Here is a 23,028-nt window from a genome sequence, read left to right on the forward strand (position 1 = left end):
ATTTTTTACGTTACTAATTAAACAGCATCTCACATTTCTGTTTTTAACAAAAAGCTAAGCCTATGTTAGTGTGTGTATTGTAACTAGTGTTTAGCATGCACATTGTACACCCCCCTTCCCCTCCAAAAACGTTTCTCACACACTAACAACTCCGCCCAAGTGCGCTTTCCCACTTTCCCACCCTTTGGCTCAGCACGGTTGTCAATCAACTCAGAGAGCTGGTCCAGACAGGCAATCAGTCATCAGCCATGAAAAGAGCTCTTACTTCCCTCCTTCCCCTCTTTTAACGCTCTTTGCCTTCTTTATCCATCCTGTCCCCTCTCTTTCTGAATGGGCGTGACAGGCTTAATCTCCCACACTCCTCCTCTGAGTTCCCGCCGCTGTTTCTCTCTCCCCACCATTGGCTGCCTTAATCACCAACAGGGCAGACAGTACTGGCTTTTTTTTTGAACACAACATCAAGTTGTCCCCCTCCTCCCGGCTCAGTGTCCTCAGGGTCAGACCCCCCTCAGACTGGGGCCCTTTCAGCTTTGGCAAAAGGATCATGTCATGAAAAGAGCTTGATTTAGTTTTAACAGGGTGCTGTGTCCGGCCTTTAAGTGGCAAATGAATAAACATAAGATGAGAGAGGCCCTGCGGGGTGGGGAGCGGAGGGGAAGGCACTGAATACACAGGAGGTGGGGACAGATGTATTGGAGCGTAAAAAAAATGGGGTTTGTTCCTTCTCTTCTCCTCTTCTCCACGGTACCCCAGAAGCAGTTAATTAGGGCGCTTTCTCTGCTCACATGGCTCGTGAGATCAGAGTGCTTTACACCCAGGCCTCCTGTAGTGATACATTAATGTCTGCTTTCCTTACAGTTCTGTAGGAAGAAAATATTCTAGGCCATAAGCGAAATTCTTAAATCGCAATATTCACACCTTGGAGCTATATGCTACATTATTGAATGGTTTAATTATTCTTTATTAATCAGTTGAATATGATTCACTGCATATGTTTGTTGCAATTACAAATTCCAAAACTGAAAAATAAAATAGATTGTGAACAAATTACATAATTTTGTCCTTTGTATTATTTAATTTAACCCTTGACCTTAATGACCTTTGGTCTGGTGCATTAAGACGCATGATCAAAGAGGCATGTGGCATGGTCATCTCTGACATCCTCCCGTTGACCTCCACATACAAAGGTCATGAACTTTTCTTCCCAAAAAATCACTGATATTAATAAAAGTGATTTTAATAAAATTCTATGAAATACCAATTTCAATACAAATACAATACAAATAACAACACATTTTTTGTTTATGGTTAAATCATTAATTACGCTTTCTTTATCCTTTTAGGATTTTACAATTTTAGAAACTCACATATTACTGTTTTAAATATAAACATGTCTTTCCTTTTCTCTTTATATGTACTTTCTGACTGTGTATATTAAATTGCTTTAAGATTACACCTAATATAAAAAAAAAATACAATGATATTGATGCATTTTGTTCACATAAAAGACCTTCTCTCAATGTTGAACATAAGGGCACATACAAATGCACATTATCACAAACATTCAATAAGAAATTTTAATTATAAAACCTAAAACGAGGGCAGAAATTCATACAAAGGCAATACATTTTTAGATAAATGGATTTTAAAATTTGTATTATTAAGCAGAAATCAGTTTAATGATTAGGACATAAATGATATACTCATTATTATGCATTACCTTAAAATTCAAATGATTATTGATTTAACTTAAATTACATTAAACCATAGGAAAGGTACAAATATAAATTTATAAAGTATGAATGAAATTTCTGGTATTTATTTGCGTTATATTTTTTAACATTCAAATAACTTATGTTCCAGTGTTACATCTTGCTCTTACTTGGGAGGTAAATAAACTTGCCTAAAGCTAGATAAAACAATCATATACCATTCATGTACTCAATTTCTTCTAAATTATGACTTAAAAATTTGAATGACAGTTCAGCTAGGTCAAACAAAGTACACTAGGTAGCTTTTCTGGTTTTGTACCTCAAAATATATAAATGTATTATCTATCAACATATCCTTGGCTATTGTTTACTATACATGAACAAGAAATGTCTCACTACCTTCTAAGCATGAAAAGGACATAGTCAGATTCAATACCATGAATAACAAGACGGAAAAGAGAGAGTATGTAAGTTTTTGCAATTTGAATCTAAACCTGCTTAATAAGAAGGAAAGTTAGAATGGAATACTGGATAAAAGGCAACTCTTCCTTTTGGCTGTGACACACCTTTGTGTATAAAATCACATTTTAAAACTACCTTTCCAACACTGCTGCATTTTATTATATTTTATATCTGTGTGTGTTTTGCTGTAAAAAGAATATGAAGATGGTCCATTTACAGAGGGATTTACAATATAATAAATGGTCATTATAAGAAATTATATAATAAATATCCAGCTGTTATGCTATTTGGAGAAAGAATTTGTGGTCACAGGATTCGCAGGGTCAAAGCTGACAGCATGTTGGACATCCAGGATTAGCTTTGTTCCACAGTGAAGTGTGATTCCGTCCTGTGAAATGCAGAAAAACTGTAGGTCGCCTTCCAAACGGAGCCCTGTAAAGCCATAGTGGTATTTCTGCGCCACCTTGTGGCCTTTAGCTCCTATATACTACAGGACTTTTTTTAATTACATAAATTTTGTAAATACATACTGTACTTAAAATAGAAAAAAAATAAACAAATGTTTATTAGTCAATGAAATTATATTGTTTATTCCAAGGCATATGATCTTCAGTTATCAGACTTGTTTTAGTAATCTAGATTCACCTACATTGCAGAGAAAATGAAGTGTGTTGCTTTTTTATGGCCAGGTTTGAAAAATACTTAGTAATTGTACTATGTTGCTATAATTAAGTATTATTTTGGTGTATTTACACTTTAGGTGAGTGTTACTGAAGTTGAATACTAAATTCAAATGAATACTAAAGAAAAAAGAACATAAATTTTACTCCTTAGATTTTTAATTAGACTGTTAATGTCAGCCTACAAGTTTCAAATCTGGAAGTTTCACTGACTGGATGATGTTTTCAAGCAAAACTAAAAGAAAATCATGTTCTAATAGTTACAAATAAACATTGAGATATCACCTGTATTTCCTTTTTTAATTATTTTTGTATTTTGTAATAACTTTTTGTCTTAACCAAAGAATCTTGCAGTCTGAATGTTTCTGTAATATGTCCCCAGGACAATGGAAATATCAAAACAGTCTTTATATATTACCTTAATAAAGGATCAATCATGTTCACATCTTCATTTTGTGCTAAATCTAATGTTTTATTAATGTTCAAACTCACACATTCTTGTTGGTTGCCATGTGATTGTTATACTCTAGAACGGGCGGGACGGGCTCGTCCTCCTCAGGCACCTAAAGGTGACATAAAGTCTATATTAATAAGGTTATAAAATGCAGCTTTGAGTTGTCTTTCACTCAGCTTAGTTACCCTCTTGTTTCAATTTATCATAGCGTTTAAACACTGAAATTCCATAAGCAATTACAAATAAATAATAGCATACACCAGACACATCTCATGAGGGCCATGTGGGCATAAACTCAGCTAAAACGCTGAGCTAAGGTAACCTTCAATATTGGTCACCATGGAAAGTTGAAACATGAGTTTTATTTATTCTATTTACAACTCACTGAAATCAAACTGCAAGCTCAGTTGATAATTTGTACTGTTTCAGACATGTTTCAAAATCACATTTAAGGGGCAGTAGCAATTATGTTGCTCAAAGTAAGTAAAATCTCACCTCCCAGTAAACCTCGTCCTCGAAGCAGTTATCATCTGCCATGGACCCCCAAATAGGCATCCTCAAAATCAGACCTATAAAGAAAGGAAACTCTAAGATATAAGATTCTGATCAGACATTTATGTCCTGATGTTTATGGGTACTCAACAAAAAAACTGCTATTATAACTACTTTTAACTTCAGTTAAACGGAAAATAATTATGAGGAAATATTCTTCCTCTGCACCAGATGGCTTGCCCTGTGTTTATCCATTTTTCTTGGTATCATATCTGTTTATTATAAGCTCTTGAGACGATCAAGACAAAACGTTTTCTCTTGCTATTTTTTGTTGAGTCTGCCATATGCTTTTGAATATGCATACGAATTTGGTCTATTCTCTTTGTTTATGATACATATCATGTTTAACCTTTGTTATCAATAAATTGTAAAATACAGTGATACCTCGAGATACGAGTACTTTGACATACGAATTTCTTGAGATACGAGCTGTGATTCGACCATATTTGTGGCTTGAGATACGAGCAATTTTTTGAGATACGAGCATCCGAGCCGCTGCCGCCGAAACAAAGATCCCCAACAACCACGTGTGCTCTGTTTCCCCGCCTCAGCTTCCCGCGTCTCACTCGGTTAAAGTCGCCTTTCCACTGCACACGACAAACGACGGCCGATAAACCGGAAGTCATTCATTTCCTATGGAGAGTCGCAAAGGCGCTGCGTGAGGTGCCGACCATCTGCGGATCTGTAATTTTCGGATCCGTTTTGAGCGTTGGATCCGTTAAAAAATTTAACTTGTGCGACTACACCGCATCTGATATGCCGACCGGACAGGTTTTTATTAAAACGACCGGAAGATGTTAGTGAGGAAAGAGTGACAAAAAAAGGCAAAAACAAGTGAAGAGAAAAACGATGGAGAAAATTAAGCAAAATTAATGTAAAGAAAACAGATATTGTATCAATTAAGTTAAGTTAAGAGAAATCAGGCATCGCGTTAGTTCTGGCAGGCCACGACGTCAAGCATGCATCAGCTGTTAATCAGCTGTCCACGACGCGCACCAATCCAGTTACGACATCCATATTACCCGAACATTTAAATTCCCATTCATAGAGCCGCTTTCTAGCGCTTCGCTGCTGCTGCGATCTAAACTCCCTCCTCCAACCCCGACTCCACCATGCCGGAACCTGTGTTCGTTGTACCAGTTTACGTCATAAATCTCCACATATTTTTCTCTCTCTCTCTCACTCTCTCTCTCTAATTATTTAATTATTTATTTATCCATTTATTATTTTCCTTTCCTATGTTTAACTCTATGCATGATTAATGGTTCTATTATGGGGGGTCTATTCTATTTTCTAGTTGCTGCTCTCCCTCTTCTAAATGAAGTTTAGTTAAGTTTCATTTAAGTGTAAAGTAGCATTAAGAGTGCGAGTAAGTGAATGAAAGTGAAAGTGTCATTCCTCCTAACTCTCTCTTTTATTACTGTATGTTTTTAGACAATATTTGTCATTTATAAATACAGGTACTGTACATTTTTCATATTCAAAACACAAACAAAACAACTGGAGTGGAATTTTGCGAGCTGGAACGGATTAATGGGATTTCAATTAATTTAAATGGGGAAAATTGCTTTGATATATTTGGTATATATTTGAGATACGAGCAATTTGAGATACGAGCAAGGTCACAAAACGAATTAAACTCGTATCTCGAGGTATCACTGTATGAATATTTAACCTTCCGTTAGAATAATATGGCAAAAAGTTGTGAAATCTCATAGGAAGCGTACATTTCTTTAAACTTAGACTAAGGTTCATAAAATCAGTCTCAACAACTTCAGTAAGTTAGCACAGTTGCATTTGTGTGCCTTAACCTTGTTTCTATGCCCTGTTATACTTTGACATACCCACAAATATTCCACCTCCTATTCCAAAGCACACAGCAACACACATTGCAGCTGCTTGGAAGCCACCTTGGACAGCTGGAGTTCTGTTTTTGAATGAATCCGTAAAATCAAATGTGTTTATCAACCTGTAAGGAAGGAACAAGACAATGAGACAATGAAAAACTGTGTGTGATGAATTTCAAGTAACTGTGATATAATCAACAATAAAGCATAATTGTGTTATTCTGTTATCTTGGAAAATGGAGAAAAACATGCTTGAATCTGTAGACATGCTTAATTTAGTAATATACTAATCTACTGGATCTTGTGGCCTGGACATACCCCTCTTTGCCATATACAGGTTCAGTTGCAGCAGCAGCTGTGATGGCTCCCACAATTCCCCCTATGACACCAGGCATTGCATGAAGGTTATGGATACCACATGTGTCCTGGATCTTAAACCTCTTCTCTAAATAGGGCTGGGAGAGAATATGATAGATTTAACCTCTATTTTTACCATCCATATTGCCAATTGGGCTTTGCAAAAGTGACATCATTATTCTTAATTAAATTGACCTTTTTTGTGTTTTAATAGTGATTACACATTATTTGTATTCGCAATTGTGTGAAGTTATTTTAAAATGGTATAAACAGCTCTTACTGAGATGTAAATGTAGCCCAGAGTGGAGATAACACCACAGAAGAATCCTACAATCAGAGAGCCATAAGGCATTAGCATGAACTCAGCAGCTGTTCCTACAGCAACACCACCAGCCAGGGTGGAATTCTGGATGTGTACCTGGAGACAAAGCAAAGTTACCTGAGCATGTATAGGCATGGTTCTACTGCTTAATTATCTTACATTAGATTTTAAGATACTAGTCTGAGATCAAAACTATTACTATTAGTTATAGTAACTAACTATTGCTATTACTGTATCCGCGTTAAAAAAAATGTAAAATACATTAAAAGACATTTTCAGTGGAATAAGCCAGTTATCATACTAGGGTACAAACCGCAAGGGGAGCTTCAAACATGATTAGCCATCACCAAATCTAGTTGGTTGATGTATTGTGACCATAGCCCTGTAGTAGCACACTTAAACTAGCACTTCTTTTCACTGTTTGTTTTATGTGTATATTAAAAAAAAGAAACACAAACAAAACAACAACAACAACCAAAAAACCCCCAGAGTGAACAGAGTTTTGGTTCATGGTATCTTAAGTCTGTAACCTTGTGAACTGTAACCAGTGTTAATTTATTCATTGATTCAGACTATAAAAGGAGTTTTGTAAGTCACTCTGATTAAGCTGTAAATATAAATGTAAATGTAAATGTAGAACACCATGGCCCAGCTTATAATGAAGGTTTCTATGGTTAACATTGCTGATGATTCTTTTTTAGAAAAATATTGCAGTTGGGCTCATTTCATTTCATTTAACTGCCTGGTGTAGGGCCAACAACCCGACTCTGAATGTTGATAAAACTAAAGAGATGGTTGTTGACTTTAGAAGAGTTCAGAGCAATCATAATCTGCTAAATATTAATCCTCAGATATGTTCCGCCATGGAAATTGCCGTGAGCACTAATTTTTTTGGTGTTCATCTGGCAGAGAACCTCACCTGGTCACTCAAAACCAGCTGCATCACCAAGAAAGCCCAGCAACGTCTCTACAAAAGGCTGAGAAAAGCACATCCCCCCGTCCTGACTATGTTTTACAGAGGGACCATTGAGAGCATCCTGAGCATCCGTATCACTGTCACTATCAGGAACTGCACCGTCTTGGATCGCAAGTCCCTGCAGCGGATAGTGAAGACAGCTGAGAAGATCACTGGAGTCTCTCTTCCCTCTATCACAGACATTTCCACCACACGCTGCATCCACAAAGCCAACAGCATTGTGGATGTCCCCACACACTCCTCACACACTCTGCAGCCTCCTGCCATCTGGGATAAGGTACTATAGCTATCAGGCCCTCACAACCAGATTGTGCAACAGGTTCGTCCCTCGAGTAATCATTCCTCCTAACACCCAGAACTGAACTGTTACTGAACTAATACACACTCACAGACACTTGCACACTCACTCAATTGCTGTTTTGTTCTGTAATTGTTCTTTGCACACCAAATTTTAATACCTCACCCAACTGCTGCTCTAACAGAAGAATATACAGTATATGTTTGCATTAACCCTGTGTTTACAACCCTCTTTTGCACAATGTTTACAACTCTATACCTTTGCACAATGTTTTGTGCAACGTTCAGAATGCACACCGGTCTGAGCTATCTTGGGTTTTTCTGTCTTGTAGTGCTTTGTATTATCTGTTTGCACTGTTTTTTGTCTTGCGCAGTTTGCACTAGGTTGCAAAAGTTGCACTTTATGCAGCTAGGACAACTTACTTTCAGTCCATAGCTCTGTGTTGTTTTATGTAGCTCTGTTTGTTCTTATGTAGCTCTGTGTTGTTTTATATAGCACCATGGTCCTGGAGGAACATTGTTTCATTTCAATATGTACTGCATCAGACATATATGGTTGAAATGACAATAAAAGCTTCTTGACTTGACTTGACTTGACTTGAGTGAGACAAGGGCATGTTTCTGTCTGTGCCATGTGGGTTGTTGATTTAGGCAGATAGCACACTTCTGAATTGCCAAAACTCTTGAGTCTTGGTGATGGCACAAAGGAAACTGTCACCAAACACACTAGAATACTGATGTCCTTAATATTAGTGAGCCTGTCCTGCGGGTATATGACTTAAAGCACTGTACATCTACCCTACTAAAAAGGAGAATATTTTGTAAACAGTTCAACCAAATCTAGACCTTGACCGAGGGATAAACTCATCAGAGATAAGTGCCTTTCACTGAACAATGAGTAAAACTGCATAATGTAGATGATGCTCCTAGTAACTAAGTCAGACAATACAGAGGCAATATAACAGACACTATGGAAGTCCATAGCATTCTATGAAAAATGTTCACAATATAGAAGAAAAATGCAGAGATTTGGAGGACAGGTCATCTGTAGCACTAACCTTGGTCACCAGCGGCTCAGTGGATAGCATATTCAGACGTGATTACACAGAGTGAATTAATTTGTCTGCCCTTGGATATTGACATATATTAGAGTTCAGGCTTCCCACCAATATCATGATCAGCTGTCACAATTATTGAACAGCAATTCATCTGAAAACTTTGTTTACAACCATGATTGCCACAGCAGAAAATACCAAAAGGCCCATTACCATGTCCAGTTTTCCATGCTTCTGAAACAGGCTGGAGATGGCAAAGGTGGTAAGGACAGTGGCAGCCAGAGACAGGTAGGTGTTAATGGCTGCTCTATGCTGACCATCTCCATGGTCAGAAATGGCAGAATTAAAACTGGGCCAGTACATCCACAGAAACAGAGTTCCTAGAGGGAAACATAAGGCATGAAACTTTAAAATCTATATTTTATAGTATATTATCCTTTACCAAGGAATGGAAACACATTAGGTGGTTGGGATCAATACTCTTACCAATCATGAACCAATCGTGAACTTACCAATCATGGCAAACAAATCAGAGTGGTAGACTGAGCCGTTACGCTGACTGCTATCTTTCAAGTTTGGCCGATAAAGGACCCATGAGATGGCTAGTCCATAATAGCCTCCAAAGGCATGGATCACCATAGACCCTCCAGCATCTTTGGCCTATTTGACAGAGTAATTAATTTTGTAAGTCTTCAAAGCATTGTTATTTAAAGGGTAGGTTTTTGCTGTTTTTTTCTTTTTTTTATTGGCCCTTACTGTTCATTGTCAAGCTTTTTCTAAATCAAATAATTCTGTTATTTAACCATAAGATGTATTCTAATAATTACTTTCTTAATATTCATTGATGTGATTTGCTACATCATATAGTATTTAATTTCGACACACATGCATCAAATAAATCTTTTGATTAAAAACATTGACTCACGTGGAGGAGACTAATTATGATAAATTCTTCTACAGCAAACAGAGTAATACCAAACAGAGTTAACACCATGACCTGCACAGGACTGACTTTTCCTAGCACTGCTCCATAGGCAATCAAACAGCCAGCCACACAAAAGTCTGCATTGATTAGGCTGGACACAGAAAAAGGCAAAAGGACATGTTTAATGCATAATTCCTACAATTTAGAAATGTATATGAAAACAATTTCTGCTCGTAAATTTTGTTTGAAGAAATGTATTAAAAAGCAACACTGTAAAGCCATTCTGCATAAGAGAAACACATACTATAAAATTATTCATTAAAACGTAAAATACTTAATTGACATACAGTATAAACCTACTTTTCAATGCCAATTTTGATATAGCCATCAACTGGGTCCAGAAAGTGAAACCACCCTTGCATTAACAGTGCCCACTGAAGCCCAAATGCTGCAATGATGAAGTTGAAACCAACAGCACCAAATCCATAGCGCTTCAAAAATGTCATGAGGAATCCAAAGCCAACAAAAATCATAACATGGACATCCTGAAAACCTAAGAGAGCAGAAAAAAGTAATTCATTAAGAGTAGATATTTGCTTATAATAAACATGTTTCAACAAACCACAGTATTAAATCCAACAAACTACAGAATTTTCTTCAAATGAAGATAAGTGAAGTTGCAGGTCCAATACTGGGAATTGTATTATAATAATTAAAAATACTATAAATGTCTGTTATAGTATTTAATTGAATTCATTTAGCTGGGGGAAAATCTAAAAAACTTAATGAAATGTCTCAAGTTAACATGAAAGTAAGTTGGCAGTTAAGTCTTACAGTCATTGTAACAAGAGGTTAGGTTTTAAATCAGGAGTTTTAATTCACCCCAACCACCTGTATTCCTTGCATATGCAAACAAATCCACGATGTGACCCCTGAGCTTTTGACCCCTTACTGCTGGAATCTGTGCATGAGCCCACCGAGGAATCTGCAATTTGACCCAATAGCAGCAAGTTAATCCTCAGATTTTGTGTCATAGTGGAAAGATGTCTGTCTTAACAGAGACTGCAGGCTTAACTATGGCCTAAATGTAAGTGGATGTGCAGTCCCTACTATGTCATGACAGTGTCTTTTTCTCATCGCATACAGCATAGAGGCATACCTGGGTTTGTGCTGCTTTCTCCAGGTACTCCATGTTTGTTACATCCCTACTGAATGATCTGAGTGCACTGAACACCTCATCAAGTACATCATACATCAATTTGTGACTTTTTCGGGAGGTCTCAGTATGTGTGTGGACACATACAAAAAGGTTTTCAGAGTTCATAGTACCACAGATATATATTTACCTAGTGTACAAGCAAATGTATTACAGCTGTAAATAACAACAGAGTTCTGGAAGTAACTCTGTTGTTATTTACAGCTGTAATACATTTGCTTGTACACTAGGTAAATATAGCTATAGGTAAAATATAGCTACTAGGTAAAAATAGCTATTCCGATTACAGAGTAAACTAAGGAACCATATATTAGTCAGCAACAAGAGTACATTTTGCATCCTTCAAACTTTCCCCAAGATTCAGTTAGATTACATAATAGGTACAGTCAAGGAAAAAGGTAGGTTTCAGAGATTTGAACGATTCTGACTGGGATAACCTTTAAAACATGCCCGCAGGACCTACTTTAAGAAGTCATCTGTCCATGTGGGCTATTTATATGTAGACAAAGACATATGTCTGTAAATACCAGAGGCACTGTTGCTATTTAAACAAGAACAATGTGCTAACAGTGGTGTTACTTTCTAAGCAATATTAAATGTCAGTTTGTGAATGCTACTTTCTGGAAAAGGCTGGGCTGTACTGTATACAGTATATTTATTAAACAATCTCAGTGCCCTTGGTGCTCACACAGAGGAGAAACCTGAGTACTGTACTCTACTGAGATTGAGTCAGACATTCCTATTCAGGACCATTTGGGTCCTTTCTTTGGGGGGAATGAATACCCACTGTATTTTAGAATGGGCACACAATCCCATTTATTCATTCATGTATTATTATTTATTATTATTATTATTATTATTATTATTATTATTATTATTATTATTATTATTATTATTATTATTAATAATAATAATAATAATAATAATAATAGTAATAATAAGAAGAAGAAGAAGAAGAAGAAGAAGAAGAATTGTAATAATCATAACAACAACAAAACAACAACAACAACAACAACAACAACAACAATAATAATAATAATAATAATAATAATAATAATAGACTAAAAGCTTCCAATTTGTCTTATGTACATACTATGTACTATGTGCCCTTAGTTATTTTATCCATTACAAAGAATTTAAGACTGTGAATTAAAGAAAAATTTGCTCTGTGCAATTATCATGATTTGCCTGCAGCTGCCTTATCTTAACCTAGTATGTTAAAAAAAATCTTTTGACAGTCTTTTTTAATTAAAAAACTGTAGTTTTTTTTTTATGTTATATGCATGTTATAATACTTTATCATATTATTTGTACCTGTTTTTGTTTCAATGTTCTTGAGTTATATTCATGAAAAGATAGATAGATCCTTGTGTCAAAAACATACTTTAATTTGTGGACAGAATGATCAAAGGTTTTGAGAAGGACCTTACAGTGTAGTTCATGTGGTTATTTTATTCTCTGGATATCATTGTCCAAGGTTGTATTACAACTGAATGCATTTTAGCAATCCACCTGATATTAGAGCTGGAAAATGGTTAGACATTAATAATTTTTTTGCACAAATATGAACTTATGGCTCTGTTTTTACAAATTCACTGAGGTGTGAGAACTATTCGTGAAAAAACACCACAGGCAAACAATTATTATATTATTGTATGATATAGGTCGAGATAAGTCTGTCCTTAGAGAACAAGCTAAAAAGATAAAGCTTTTTACAATGTCTCAAAATTGTTTGTACGTGTAATGCAACCTATACACCACAGTATACAATAGCTCAACAGAAGAGGATACACTGATTATCTTTCCACCTGAAAACAATTAGACAGACAATCCTTTTCTGCTAACTACTTGGGTAACATTAGGAGTGATCTAGTTGGCTGAATTTGTTTCATGGCTAAAATACTATCTCTCTCTTACTGGCCAGTTTTCCTGTTCCATAAAATTGTGCCTGATGTATCTTGGCTTAACTTTTCATTTAAAAGGAAATTTTATTTTAAATATTATATTTTATTTATATTTATATAAATAAAATATAATATTATATATATTTTAATAATATATAATATTATATATATTTTTATAATATTATTTATATTTTAAATATAATATATATTTATTATTTAAATATTTTAAATAATATTTTCTCTGTTCTGACCAAACTCCACACTTTGTTATTTGTTTTATCCTGATACCTGTTTTTTATTTTTAATTATGTTACATCATCAATCTACACCATCCTGCATTAAGCCTACATCACCATGAAAAGCAGGAGTGCAAGCATTCATTTTCTGCAGGCTAGGCAGAGCTAGTAAATGTCAGATGAATCTCTCACCAGCCTTGCCTCTATTTGTAATGGCATACAATATTAAATAAATAAACATCCTGGGACAGTTAAGGGTTCTTGAGACCTTTTGTTCTAAGGACACATTCACTTGTACAGTTCAACACAGAACCTTGAAAGGCAACTGATGATCTAGAACCATTCAAGATATAAAGTGTGTTGGAATTTGATAGAAAATTAAAATAATAGCAAGTTGGTGATGCTGTTTTCCACTGTTTTCTAAAGTTGTTGTCTTGTGGGGATTTATATTTGTGAACAATAGATAAATAAGTTCTGTTTAAATCTCTCCACCTTTTATCCACATTTTACTCCCTTAGACCTGTCCTAACTTTAAGCAAACACAACTAAAATGTAAATATTACATTCCTGCTTAATTTTAGAAAAATATGAAAAGAGTGTTGACTTTAAATAAAAGTATTAAATTTATTATTATTATATCATACAATAATATAATAAAAGTATTAAGGGTTATTTGATTTTTATCTTACTCGTTTTAAACATTACAAACATCAAGAGCAACAATGCAAAACTCAGGATGCATTAAAAAAAGACACATCCCTAATATTTTACATTTAAATATTTCTAAGAGTGACTTACTTGGGTATCTGTAGTAGAAGTCATTCTCACTGTCAGATGTTATATTCTTTTTAGCTTTAAATTCGACCCAGTAAGGGTCTGATTCTTCATCATAGCGCACGAAAACCCCGAAGAGGATAATCATGGCGCTCTGCCACACAAAGCACACAGCCGGCAGAGTGAATCGGACGTTTGTGCTTTTGGGCCCATCGCAGTAAGGCACGATACAGTTGCCCATTTTGGAGCGTTCACGGTGAGATCTGCGCGTGTCTGTGCACCTGCAATCCCGTTTCATTTAAAGCGCGCACACGGGGTGTGTCCGAACGCGCAGCGCGTCACAGGTACTGCAGCTGCTTTTCCAGCCACCACACTAAATGTGTAACTACTATCATAAATGTGACTACTAGCCTAGTGATTAAGGTGCTGTGTTACCAATCGGAAGGTTGTGAGTTCAATTCCCAGGTCCACCAGGCTGCCACTGCTGGGCCCCTGAGCAAGGCCCTTTACCCTCATTTGCTCAGCTGTATAAAATGTAAGTCTCTCTGGATAAGGGCGTCTACTAAAAGTTGGAAATGAGCTATGAAAAATAACACTGTAGTGTAGTTTTGCCACACTTTCAGTGGATACTACTGTATGTTATGAAGTTTAACTAGCCTACCTCTATGACAGAACCACCAGGTTTACCTCAGAGGACAAAGTTTATTTTATCCAAAATAACACTGATAACCTGCAGTCTACAGTGTGGGTTCTCAAACATATTTTAGTATTAGATACAGAATTTGTCCCATCATATCCATTGGACACATTAGAACTATTTATTCCTATTTATACCCAATGTAACACATTCCAGATACATATACTACAGTTATCTTGGTTTTAAATCAAAGTTTGGATTAAACCCATTCAGTTAAATTGATTAGTCAGCTACTTATAAATAGCACAATAGCTACAACTTTAATAGTAGATAATTGTGATCTTCACAGACCTCTGCCCAATAATAGCTGCTGAAAGGGAAAGCCTCAAAGCTCCAGTGTCCCTATTTCATTTTTGAGCTCAGGTTACTGATTTTCTGCATGTTCTCTCTGTGGATGTGTTGCTTTTTTATGTCCTAAGACATCCTCCTGCCTTCTAATAACATCCCGGTGGATAGATTGTCTAGTTTTATATTTCCATAGGTGAAAATGTCATGGCCATCTAGGGTGTATTCCCACCTTGCATTTAATGTTGTGTTCAGGACATATTGGTGATTGTTGATGTATGAATGAATTAAATAATGGATATTATAAGGCAGATATACATTATAACCACCTGACCATTATTGTGCATTGTTCTGCCGTGACAGTTCTGGCCCACTGAGACATGGACTCTGAAAGACCGCTGACAGTTTGCTGTATGATCTGGCACCAAGACATTAGCAACAGACCCTTTAAGTCATGGAACTTGGATCAGACTTATTTGCAGATCCAGCACATCCTTATTCAGAGTTAGATCTGGGAAATTCAGAGGCCAATCAACACCTTGTACTCTTTGTCATGTTCATGGTTTGTTATATGACTCCATGACCTTATCAAGTAGCATTGTAGCATTACTGTCACAAGTCTATGTGACAACATACACAAAACCGAAACTGTAAACATACCAAGGAGCCTCCAGCAATTTTAAAGAAAAGGACATTTTCAGTAACAGTGTTATGAGATAGATGCAAGACAGCAAAAGAAAGAGACCAGGATGCTATTTTAATGCAAACAGATGACTCAGGTCTCTTCTGATTAGGCTAGCCTTAGTTACAGGAAACCATCACCTGGAAATAATATGTACTAGTGGCCATGAGAGACATTAAATTAGTCCTTTAAAAAGAGAAAGAAAAGCCACTGAGAGAGAAATGGGCAGTGAAAGAGAAATTTACATTTTTAGATATTGAGAATGTTTATGCAAAAACATAAGAATAAGCAGGACTAGAATTTATTTTGAGGAGTTCTTCATTCTATCTAGGTTCTATCTTCTAGACCACTTCAGCCTGCTAATACACACATTGCATTAGTGATGCTTGTATAGCTCTGTATAAGTCAGCAATGCTGACTTGTTATGTTTAGCTGTTAGTTATGGAAGACATGATCCACAGACACCTGCATACTGATTTTCAGTTTGAAAAAAAAAGTCAAAAATAAAACCGTAGGAATTCACAGAAATGGTGAGTTCACACAGAAATTTTCTTGTAAGTGCCATCAAGATTAAACATGAAACAAAAAATTAACATGGCTTCCTAGAGTGGAAATGTAACATTAATTTTCTGGTACAAAAAACTGAAAGAGATTTGGCAAAATAGTCAGCTGTAATTGGTATCTTGATGTAAAAATAGAAGCATTATTTATAAATATTATGTACCTATAAATACAGGCGAAAGTACAGTTTATAATCAGGACAATATTTAAAACTTTCATTTAAACATACTAAATATACCTGACTATATCATTAAATATAAAGCAATATTTTTACCAGAAAGAGAGTAGCAGAATTGTTGGTTAATATTTACTGATAAATAAGTACTTCAACAAGAGTTGGACAAAATCTAGATTATACCCCACACAAATATGTATGGTTTAGTATGCTTGCATGATTTCCTCCCAACCCTCAAATACATTATGGATATAATCCTGTCTCGGTTGTAATGTTCCCAGGATAGACACCAGATTCATGGATTCTATTAAATGAATAAATGCCAATGGTCACCAGCATAATAGGCTAAAATGGTAATGCATTTCTTCTTCTTCTTCTTCTTCTTCTTCTTCTTCTTCTTCTTCTTAATAATAACTTAATGCCTTCTCATACTACGTTAGACAATGAAATGTGGCATTTTCTTTTGTCAGTAGCAGTCAATATACTGGTACCAGGCATAAAACATCATACAAGCCACCGGTTCTTTTACCTATGCAATATTTATTCATTCATCTTTACTACTCCACATAAACAGTAACTTGAGCTCTGGCGCAAACCAGACACAGTGTAGCTGTGAGGCAGCAATGCTAACTGCTGTTTGGCGGTACTGCCCATGCAATATTTAGTCATATTAATTGAAGAGAGGTGTGTATAACCATTGGTTTCAGTTTTCAGTTTTTTTGGCAAGTGTGATAACATCTAACATACTGTTGCACAAAAAGAACAAAGTTACCTCTTTTTTATGTAAGTTGGTTAAAAGATGAAAAGTGTGCCAGACAGAATGAGTTCTGAAAAAATACAAATAGATATCTTGGTTAAAGAACAAAGATAATTGACATTTTAATCTGATTATTTACAGTGGTGTGAAAAAGTGTTGGCCCTTTCCTGATTTTGTATTTTTTTGCATGTTTGTCACACTTTAATGTTTCAGATCATCAAATTTAAATATTATTCAAAGATAACACAAGTAAACACAACATGTAGTTTATAATTGAAGGTTTTTATTATTGGGTAAAACAAATAATAATCCAAACCCTGCCACACCTATTCACAATCAAGAAATCAGTTAAATATGACCTGACTGACAAAGTGAAGTAGACCAAAAGATCCCCAAAAGCTAGATCATGCCGAGAATCATGCCGAGATCCAAATAAATTCAGGAACAAATGAGATAGAAAGTAATTGAAATCTATGAGTCTGGATGAGGTTATAAAGCCATTTCACCACATTGAGAGCCATTATCCACAAATGGCAAAAACATTGAACAGTGGTCAGTGGCCAGAAAAAGAACATCATACCAATACATACCAACATTTATCATACCAATAGTAAAATAAGGTGCTGGAAGTGTTATGATCTGGGGCTGTTTTGCTGCTTCAGGACCTGGAAGACTTGCTGTGATAAATGGAACCATGAATTCTGCTGTCTACCAAAAAATCCTGAAGGACAATGTGCAGCCATCTGTTTGTAACCTCAAGCTGAAGTGAACTTTGGTTCTGCAGCACGACAATGATCCAAAACACACCAGCAAATCCACCTCTGAATGGCTGTAAAAAAACTGTGCTGTGGCATGACTTTAAAAAGGCGGTCCATGCTCGAAACCCATCCAATGTGGCTGAATTACAACAATTCTGTACAAAATTCCTCCACAGCGCTGTTACACTCATTGCGTTATCACAAACACTTGATTGTAGTTCTTGCTGCTAAAGGTGGTCCAACCAGTTATTAGGTTTAGGGGGCAAACACTTTTTCACATAGGGCCATGTAGGTTTGGATTTTGTTATCCTTTAATAATAAAAACCTATATTTTAAAACTGCATGTTGTGTTTACTTGTGTTATCTTTGAGTAATATTTAAATTTGTTTGATGATCTGAAACGATAAAGGGTTACAAACGTGCAAAAAATAAAAAAACAGGAAGGGGCAAACACTTTTTCACACCACTGTATGTATTTCAAAACATTATTTAGCACCATGCTTATCAGATTTCATGCATATACAAGAGATTTGATTACATTTATGTAAAAACATTTGTCCACTAAATAAGTATATATAATTATACAAACTATAGAAAAAAAAATATTTTTGTTACTATAAACATTTTAGGCTAATCATTCTTTACAACTCCATCAAGTGTCAGTTTCTGAACATTGGGTTTCTATTAGCTTAATATTTTAAAGTTGAATGAATGAGAGTTGAATGAATTTAGAGTGAATCATCAGGGTCTCTTTTTTTTATTACACACATTTACACCACATATTACATCGGCTAAGCCACAGGATTGGTATTGTGGATGCCCCCCGCTCACAAAAACCCTTCACACTCCTACTGTCTTGCAAAAGGCAATGATGCACTGGGGCTTTCACAGTCAGGCTGTATAATAGTTTCTTCCCCCAAGCCATCAGATTACTTAAAAATAATGGTCTGACTACAATTGGACTGGTCTGAACAACCCCCCACCCCCACCCCATTTCTCTTTTGCTGCTAAAGCAATGTAATGTAATGTAAAATTTTTTGCTGCTAACCATTAGATCATGTATACAGTATTCCCTCAAGCCATCAGACTCCTCAACAAACAGAAATGAACTATACCGAACACGCACACACACAACTGTGTGAACTATACTGGACTTTGCAAATCACAATCAATTGCTGTTTTGCACACCACATTTCAATACCTTATCAAACTGCTGATACTACTTAAGTCTGTATATGTTTACAATTGCTCTAGTTGCACAATGTACTTTATAATATACAGTATGCACACTGATCAGCACTATTTTGTGCATTTGTCTTGTAATGTTTTGTATTGTCTGTATGCACTTTTTTTTGTTGCATTAGGTTGCTCACATTGCACTTTATGTGGCCAAGTCCTCAGCTGTGTTGTCTTATATAGGTTTATGTCGTATTTTGTAGCCCCATGGTCCATGGCCCCCATGTACTGCTTCAGCTGTATATGGTTGAAATGACAATAAAAGACTTGTTTAAACTCTATCTACTGTATGATTAACAAAAAGCCAGAGAACTGACCAACAGCTCCCTGCTGTGGATGAAAATAGGTATAACATGCCTTGTAACTAATTTACCATAACTTCACATTATTACACCTCATAATGAAAAATCTCAATCCATCTACATTGTGTCCAACATTTCCTGTACCACAGTTGAAATGTGTCATACACTCAGCAGATCTCCCTGAATCTTGCCCAAATGTGCAATAATGATTCAAATGCAGTGGGTAAAATCCCCACAACAAACAATTATTAAGGAAAGTACAAAGGATTCCTGTAAACCAATAAAAGTTACTTTCTTCCCTGTACAAGGCTGTATTCGCACCTGATAGCAATAAAGGATGACCATGGCTTGGAGTAATGATTAAATGAATCTGGATTGTGAACTTACTGTAGCTCGACAAGGTGTAACATTATTAGGAAGTGACAAGTAACAAAGCGGGACATGTAAGAATCAGGATTTGACTTATAAAATTGTGAAAAAGAGCTATTTCTTTATCAGACACAATTCTGTTTGTGGTCACAAGAAAATGGGTAGTTCACCCTTAGTAGTAGCAGTAGTAACAATAATAATTTTGTAACACACTAGAAAAGCATAAACATCTTTCATACAGTCTCAGTCCCAATAAACCAGACACACACACTTTTGACTGTAAAACAGTTTTCTTATACTTAAAAAGCATCTTAAATAACGCTGTGCATTCAGTACATTAAGTTTACCCCAACTGACTGTCAGGAGCACACAAATTAATTAAACGTAACACTCCAAACCACAAGCATTACAAAGTTATATAAACAGAAGAGAAACATGCAAATCTGATAAGACTCGGTTGTTGTACAAATACAATTAGCAGATACCACACATATTAATGACAAAATGATTAAGTCAGCAGTAAACAAAGAATTTTATTTTCCTGGCATTTTATTCAAGACAGTGTATCGTTTGTTCCAACTTGCTTTTACTGACGTTAAGTTCTGAACAGTACTATTGATCATTTAATTAACCAGTTATCAATAAATAGTATCCTATAGTTACTCATAGTATGAGGACAGACAAAAAATGAAGAACAGAACAAAAACAATGGTACAATATTTATCATAAATATAGTGCAATGTCATGCAGTAGTTTTTTTTTTCTCATGACAAACAGAAAGGCATTTAGCATTTCTTAGAGGCAAAAAAAAACAGTTACATTCATTCTATTTTCAGTAGATGTTGGAGACATGGATAGTGTTATTATAGACATGGTATCATGAGGCCACTAATCATGAGGCCACTGTGATTTAAGTGTTGTGGTAAGACATTTTGTTTGTTAGCTTTCATGTGAAATGTTGCAATCCAATACTGGGTATCGTTAATAGTTTGAAATGCTGGACTGGTGTCAGAATGGATTTGATATTTCTTTTAAAAATCTGATACACTCCTACTCTGTGTTTCTCTATTGTAAATGTTTGGACAAGCGGCAATGAGATTAACAATAATTAGCTGTTGTCAGTATGCAGTTAATTGCTCTAGGCCTGGCATTCAATCCTGGAAATCTGGAAAGGGCTATATCTGGCTGCTAAAAGCTATTATTAGCATATTAAATGGATAGAATCATGTATTTCTCTTGCTTGACTGGAATCAACACCTACACTGGCGCTTTGCAGATAAAATCTGACACTCCTGATCTAGGTTATTAGTTATATTCAACACAAAAACTGTCACAACACAGTGCTCTCTGGGTGAGAAGGAGAGCATAATTCTCTCTGCACTCAATCGCAACGATACTATATAGTCAAGGGTGTCAGTAAGCAATTCCATCTAAGTTTGTTCACCCTGTAGGACACCCTGTGTCCTATTATGAGCATTGTATCTCTAAAATGTATCAGAGGTAGCTAGTGAGTGGGAATTGGCAAAATGTGGTATTGTTCTGTAATAAATAACTACTAGATGTGTACATCATCAAATCACTTACATATATGTCTGTACCTCTGAGAGTCACAAAGAGCTGGACCCAAATTCCTTTTGTGTGTCAACACATTCTGATTCTGATTCTGATATAACAGAACAAGTCCAGACATGGGCAGTGATAGCTCAGTGGTTAAGATGTTGGACTACTGATCGGAAGGTCATGAGTTTGAATCCCAGGGCCACCAAGCTGCCCCTCCTGGGCCCCTAAACAAGGCCCTTAACCCTGTATAAGAGCGTCTGCTAAATGCCATAAATGTAAAAAGACATTCATTATTTGAGCAAATTCTGTTTATAAATTTGCAACAATTTCTTTTTCTAAGTCAGCAAACTCTTCGTCACTTAGGAGGTACCTCTGAACAATTGCTTTGACCCCATCTTCATCCAGGCGCTCATAGTCCTCTCTGTTTTTAAACGGAAGATGACCGGCCAGTTCACACAGAGCCACGTTAAATGCGGATTCCTCTTTCGCTCCGAAACACGTCACTCGGGGCCAGATGAAGATGCGCACTCCGTGGCGAAGTGACGACTGGGCTTCACTGTCACTGTCTGGATCGCAGGCTCGAGTCATGAAGACATTATGGGCGATATTTCTCTCTATGAGAAAGTCTGTGAGCCTGCAGACGGTGACCGCTTGCGCTTCGTCTTGTCCGTCCGTATAAAACATGAACGCTTTTGGAAAATCCACAAGCCGGTACAAGCTCTTTTTGGGAAAGATGACCTCTGTGCGTGCAGACTCGATTCTTAAAGGGTGGTTTAAGTAATACGCATGAAGGTGTAGATGATTAACAGAAGCAAACGCACCCAGGCTGTTAAACCCGACTCGGAATCCGGGATCTGCGCTAAGGAACAATGACTCAACCCCGATTTGGAGAGCCAGAGGCGTTAAGATCTGGGGATGACACCGGGAAGGCTCTGGAACCAGCAAACAGTGTCCGAACTCTAACGGGCTCACGTTTATGATCACAACACACGTGGCACAGGTTCCTTTCCCAGCACATCCTGTATAAATCTGCTCCGCTTTGTGCATCTCAAACAAGATTTCTGCTGAATTGATCTTGTTGAAGTTAAAGAGTTTGGGGTCAAACTGCTGCTGGATACTCCGGATTTCTTGAGGTTTCCTCCTTTCGATGCCTCTCTGAATGTTGAGCTGAGAGATATATCCACATGCGCCGGTTAACACACGCGTCTCCAAATCCCCTAAATGATATCTGAAGAGCCCGAGTTTCATCTTCTCTTCCCACCCGCATCTCAGGGCTACATCAAACCTGGACGTGACATCAGTCCTTCCATTAATCCGGCACACGTCGTACACAAAATCCTTGTTGGTGTAAGAGAAAACGTGCCCCGGTCCATCCATGGCTTTACAAACAACTGGGGAACCGGAAGTCTTCCGATGTTTAAATTGTCACTGTAAGTGAACCAAAGGAACACTTATACAACATTAAAAGACGTGTCAGGTGCGTGTTAACGATGCATATAACACCTCCCTTTCATCCAGAGCCGACCCCTGCGTCCCATTACTCAGGGTTTCATAGCCTTTCTTAATATTTCACTCATTTCCGAGTAAATGGCGTCGGGGTTGCCAGGTCTATTTAATATAAACCCTAATAAAACAAGTTTTTCCTTCTAAACAATTCCTCAAATTTGCACGGAAAATGTGGTAATGTCTGAAAATCCTGTAGTCCAGGAAGAAAGTTTACATCCTAGCTAAAGGGACCCTGAATTTGTAAATGAATGTATAAGACTCGCCATCATCCTATAATAATCATATAATTTATATACGGATTACACCTGGTTTAAAAGATTTATTTCAATAACACGCATGAATTTAATGAAAAAATTTTTGAGAGTCAGAAA

General features: G+C 36.4%; 2 protein-coding genes across 2 annotated transcripts; both read right to left on the minus strand.

The window, feature by feature from the left end:
• Nucleotides 1–1,055: 1,055 nt before the first annotated feature.
• Nucleotides 1,056–14,055, minus strand: rhcgb (Rh family, C glycoprotein b). Its single transcript, XM_060886390.1, has 11 exons — nt 13,794–14,055; nt 10,000–10,192; nt 9,640–9,790; nt 9,227–9,374; nt 8,928–9,094; nt 6,345–6,482; nt 6,026–6,162; nt 5,705–5,829; nt 3,804–3,877; nt 3,347–3,417; nt 1,056–2,562 (listed from the first exon to the last, which is right to left on the minus strand). The coding sequence occupies exons 1-11, from the start codon at nt 14,008–14,010 to the stop codon at nt 2,529–2,531; spliced, it is 1,455 nt and encodes a 484-aa protein (XP_060742373.1). The 5' UTR covers nt 14,011–14,055; the 3' UTR covers nt 1,056–2,528.
• Nucleotides 14,056–19,887: 5,832 nt separating this feature from the next.
• On the minus strand, nt 19,888–22,743 carry gdpgp1 (GDP-D-glucose phosphorylase 1). The gene has a single exon (XM_060886391.1). The coding sequence runs from the start codon at nt 22,526–22,528 to the stop codon at nt 21,461–21,463; it is 1,068 nt and encodes a 355-aa protein (XP_060742374.1). The 5' UTR covers nt 22,529–22,743; the 3' UTR covers nt 19,888–21,460.
• Between the last annotated feature and the right edge of the window lie 285 nt (nt 22,744–23,028).

This window comes from Tachysurus vachellii, chromosome 14, assembly GCF_030014155.1.
Source record: "Tachysurus vachellii isolate PV-2020 chromosome 14, HZAU_Pvac_v1, whole genome shotgun sequence".
NCBI classification, from domain to species: Eukaryota; Metazoa; Chordata; class Actinopteri; order Siluriformes; family Bagridae; genus Tachysurus; species Tachysurus vachellii.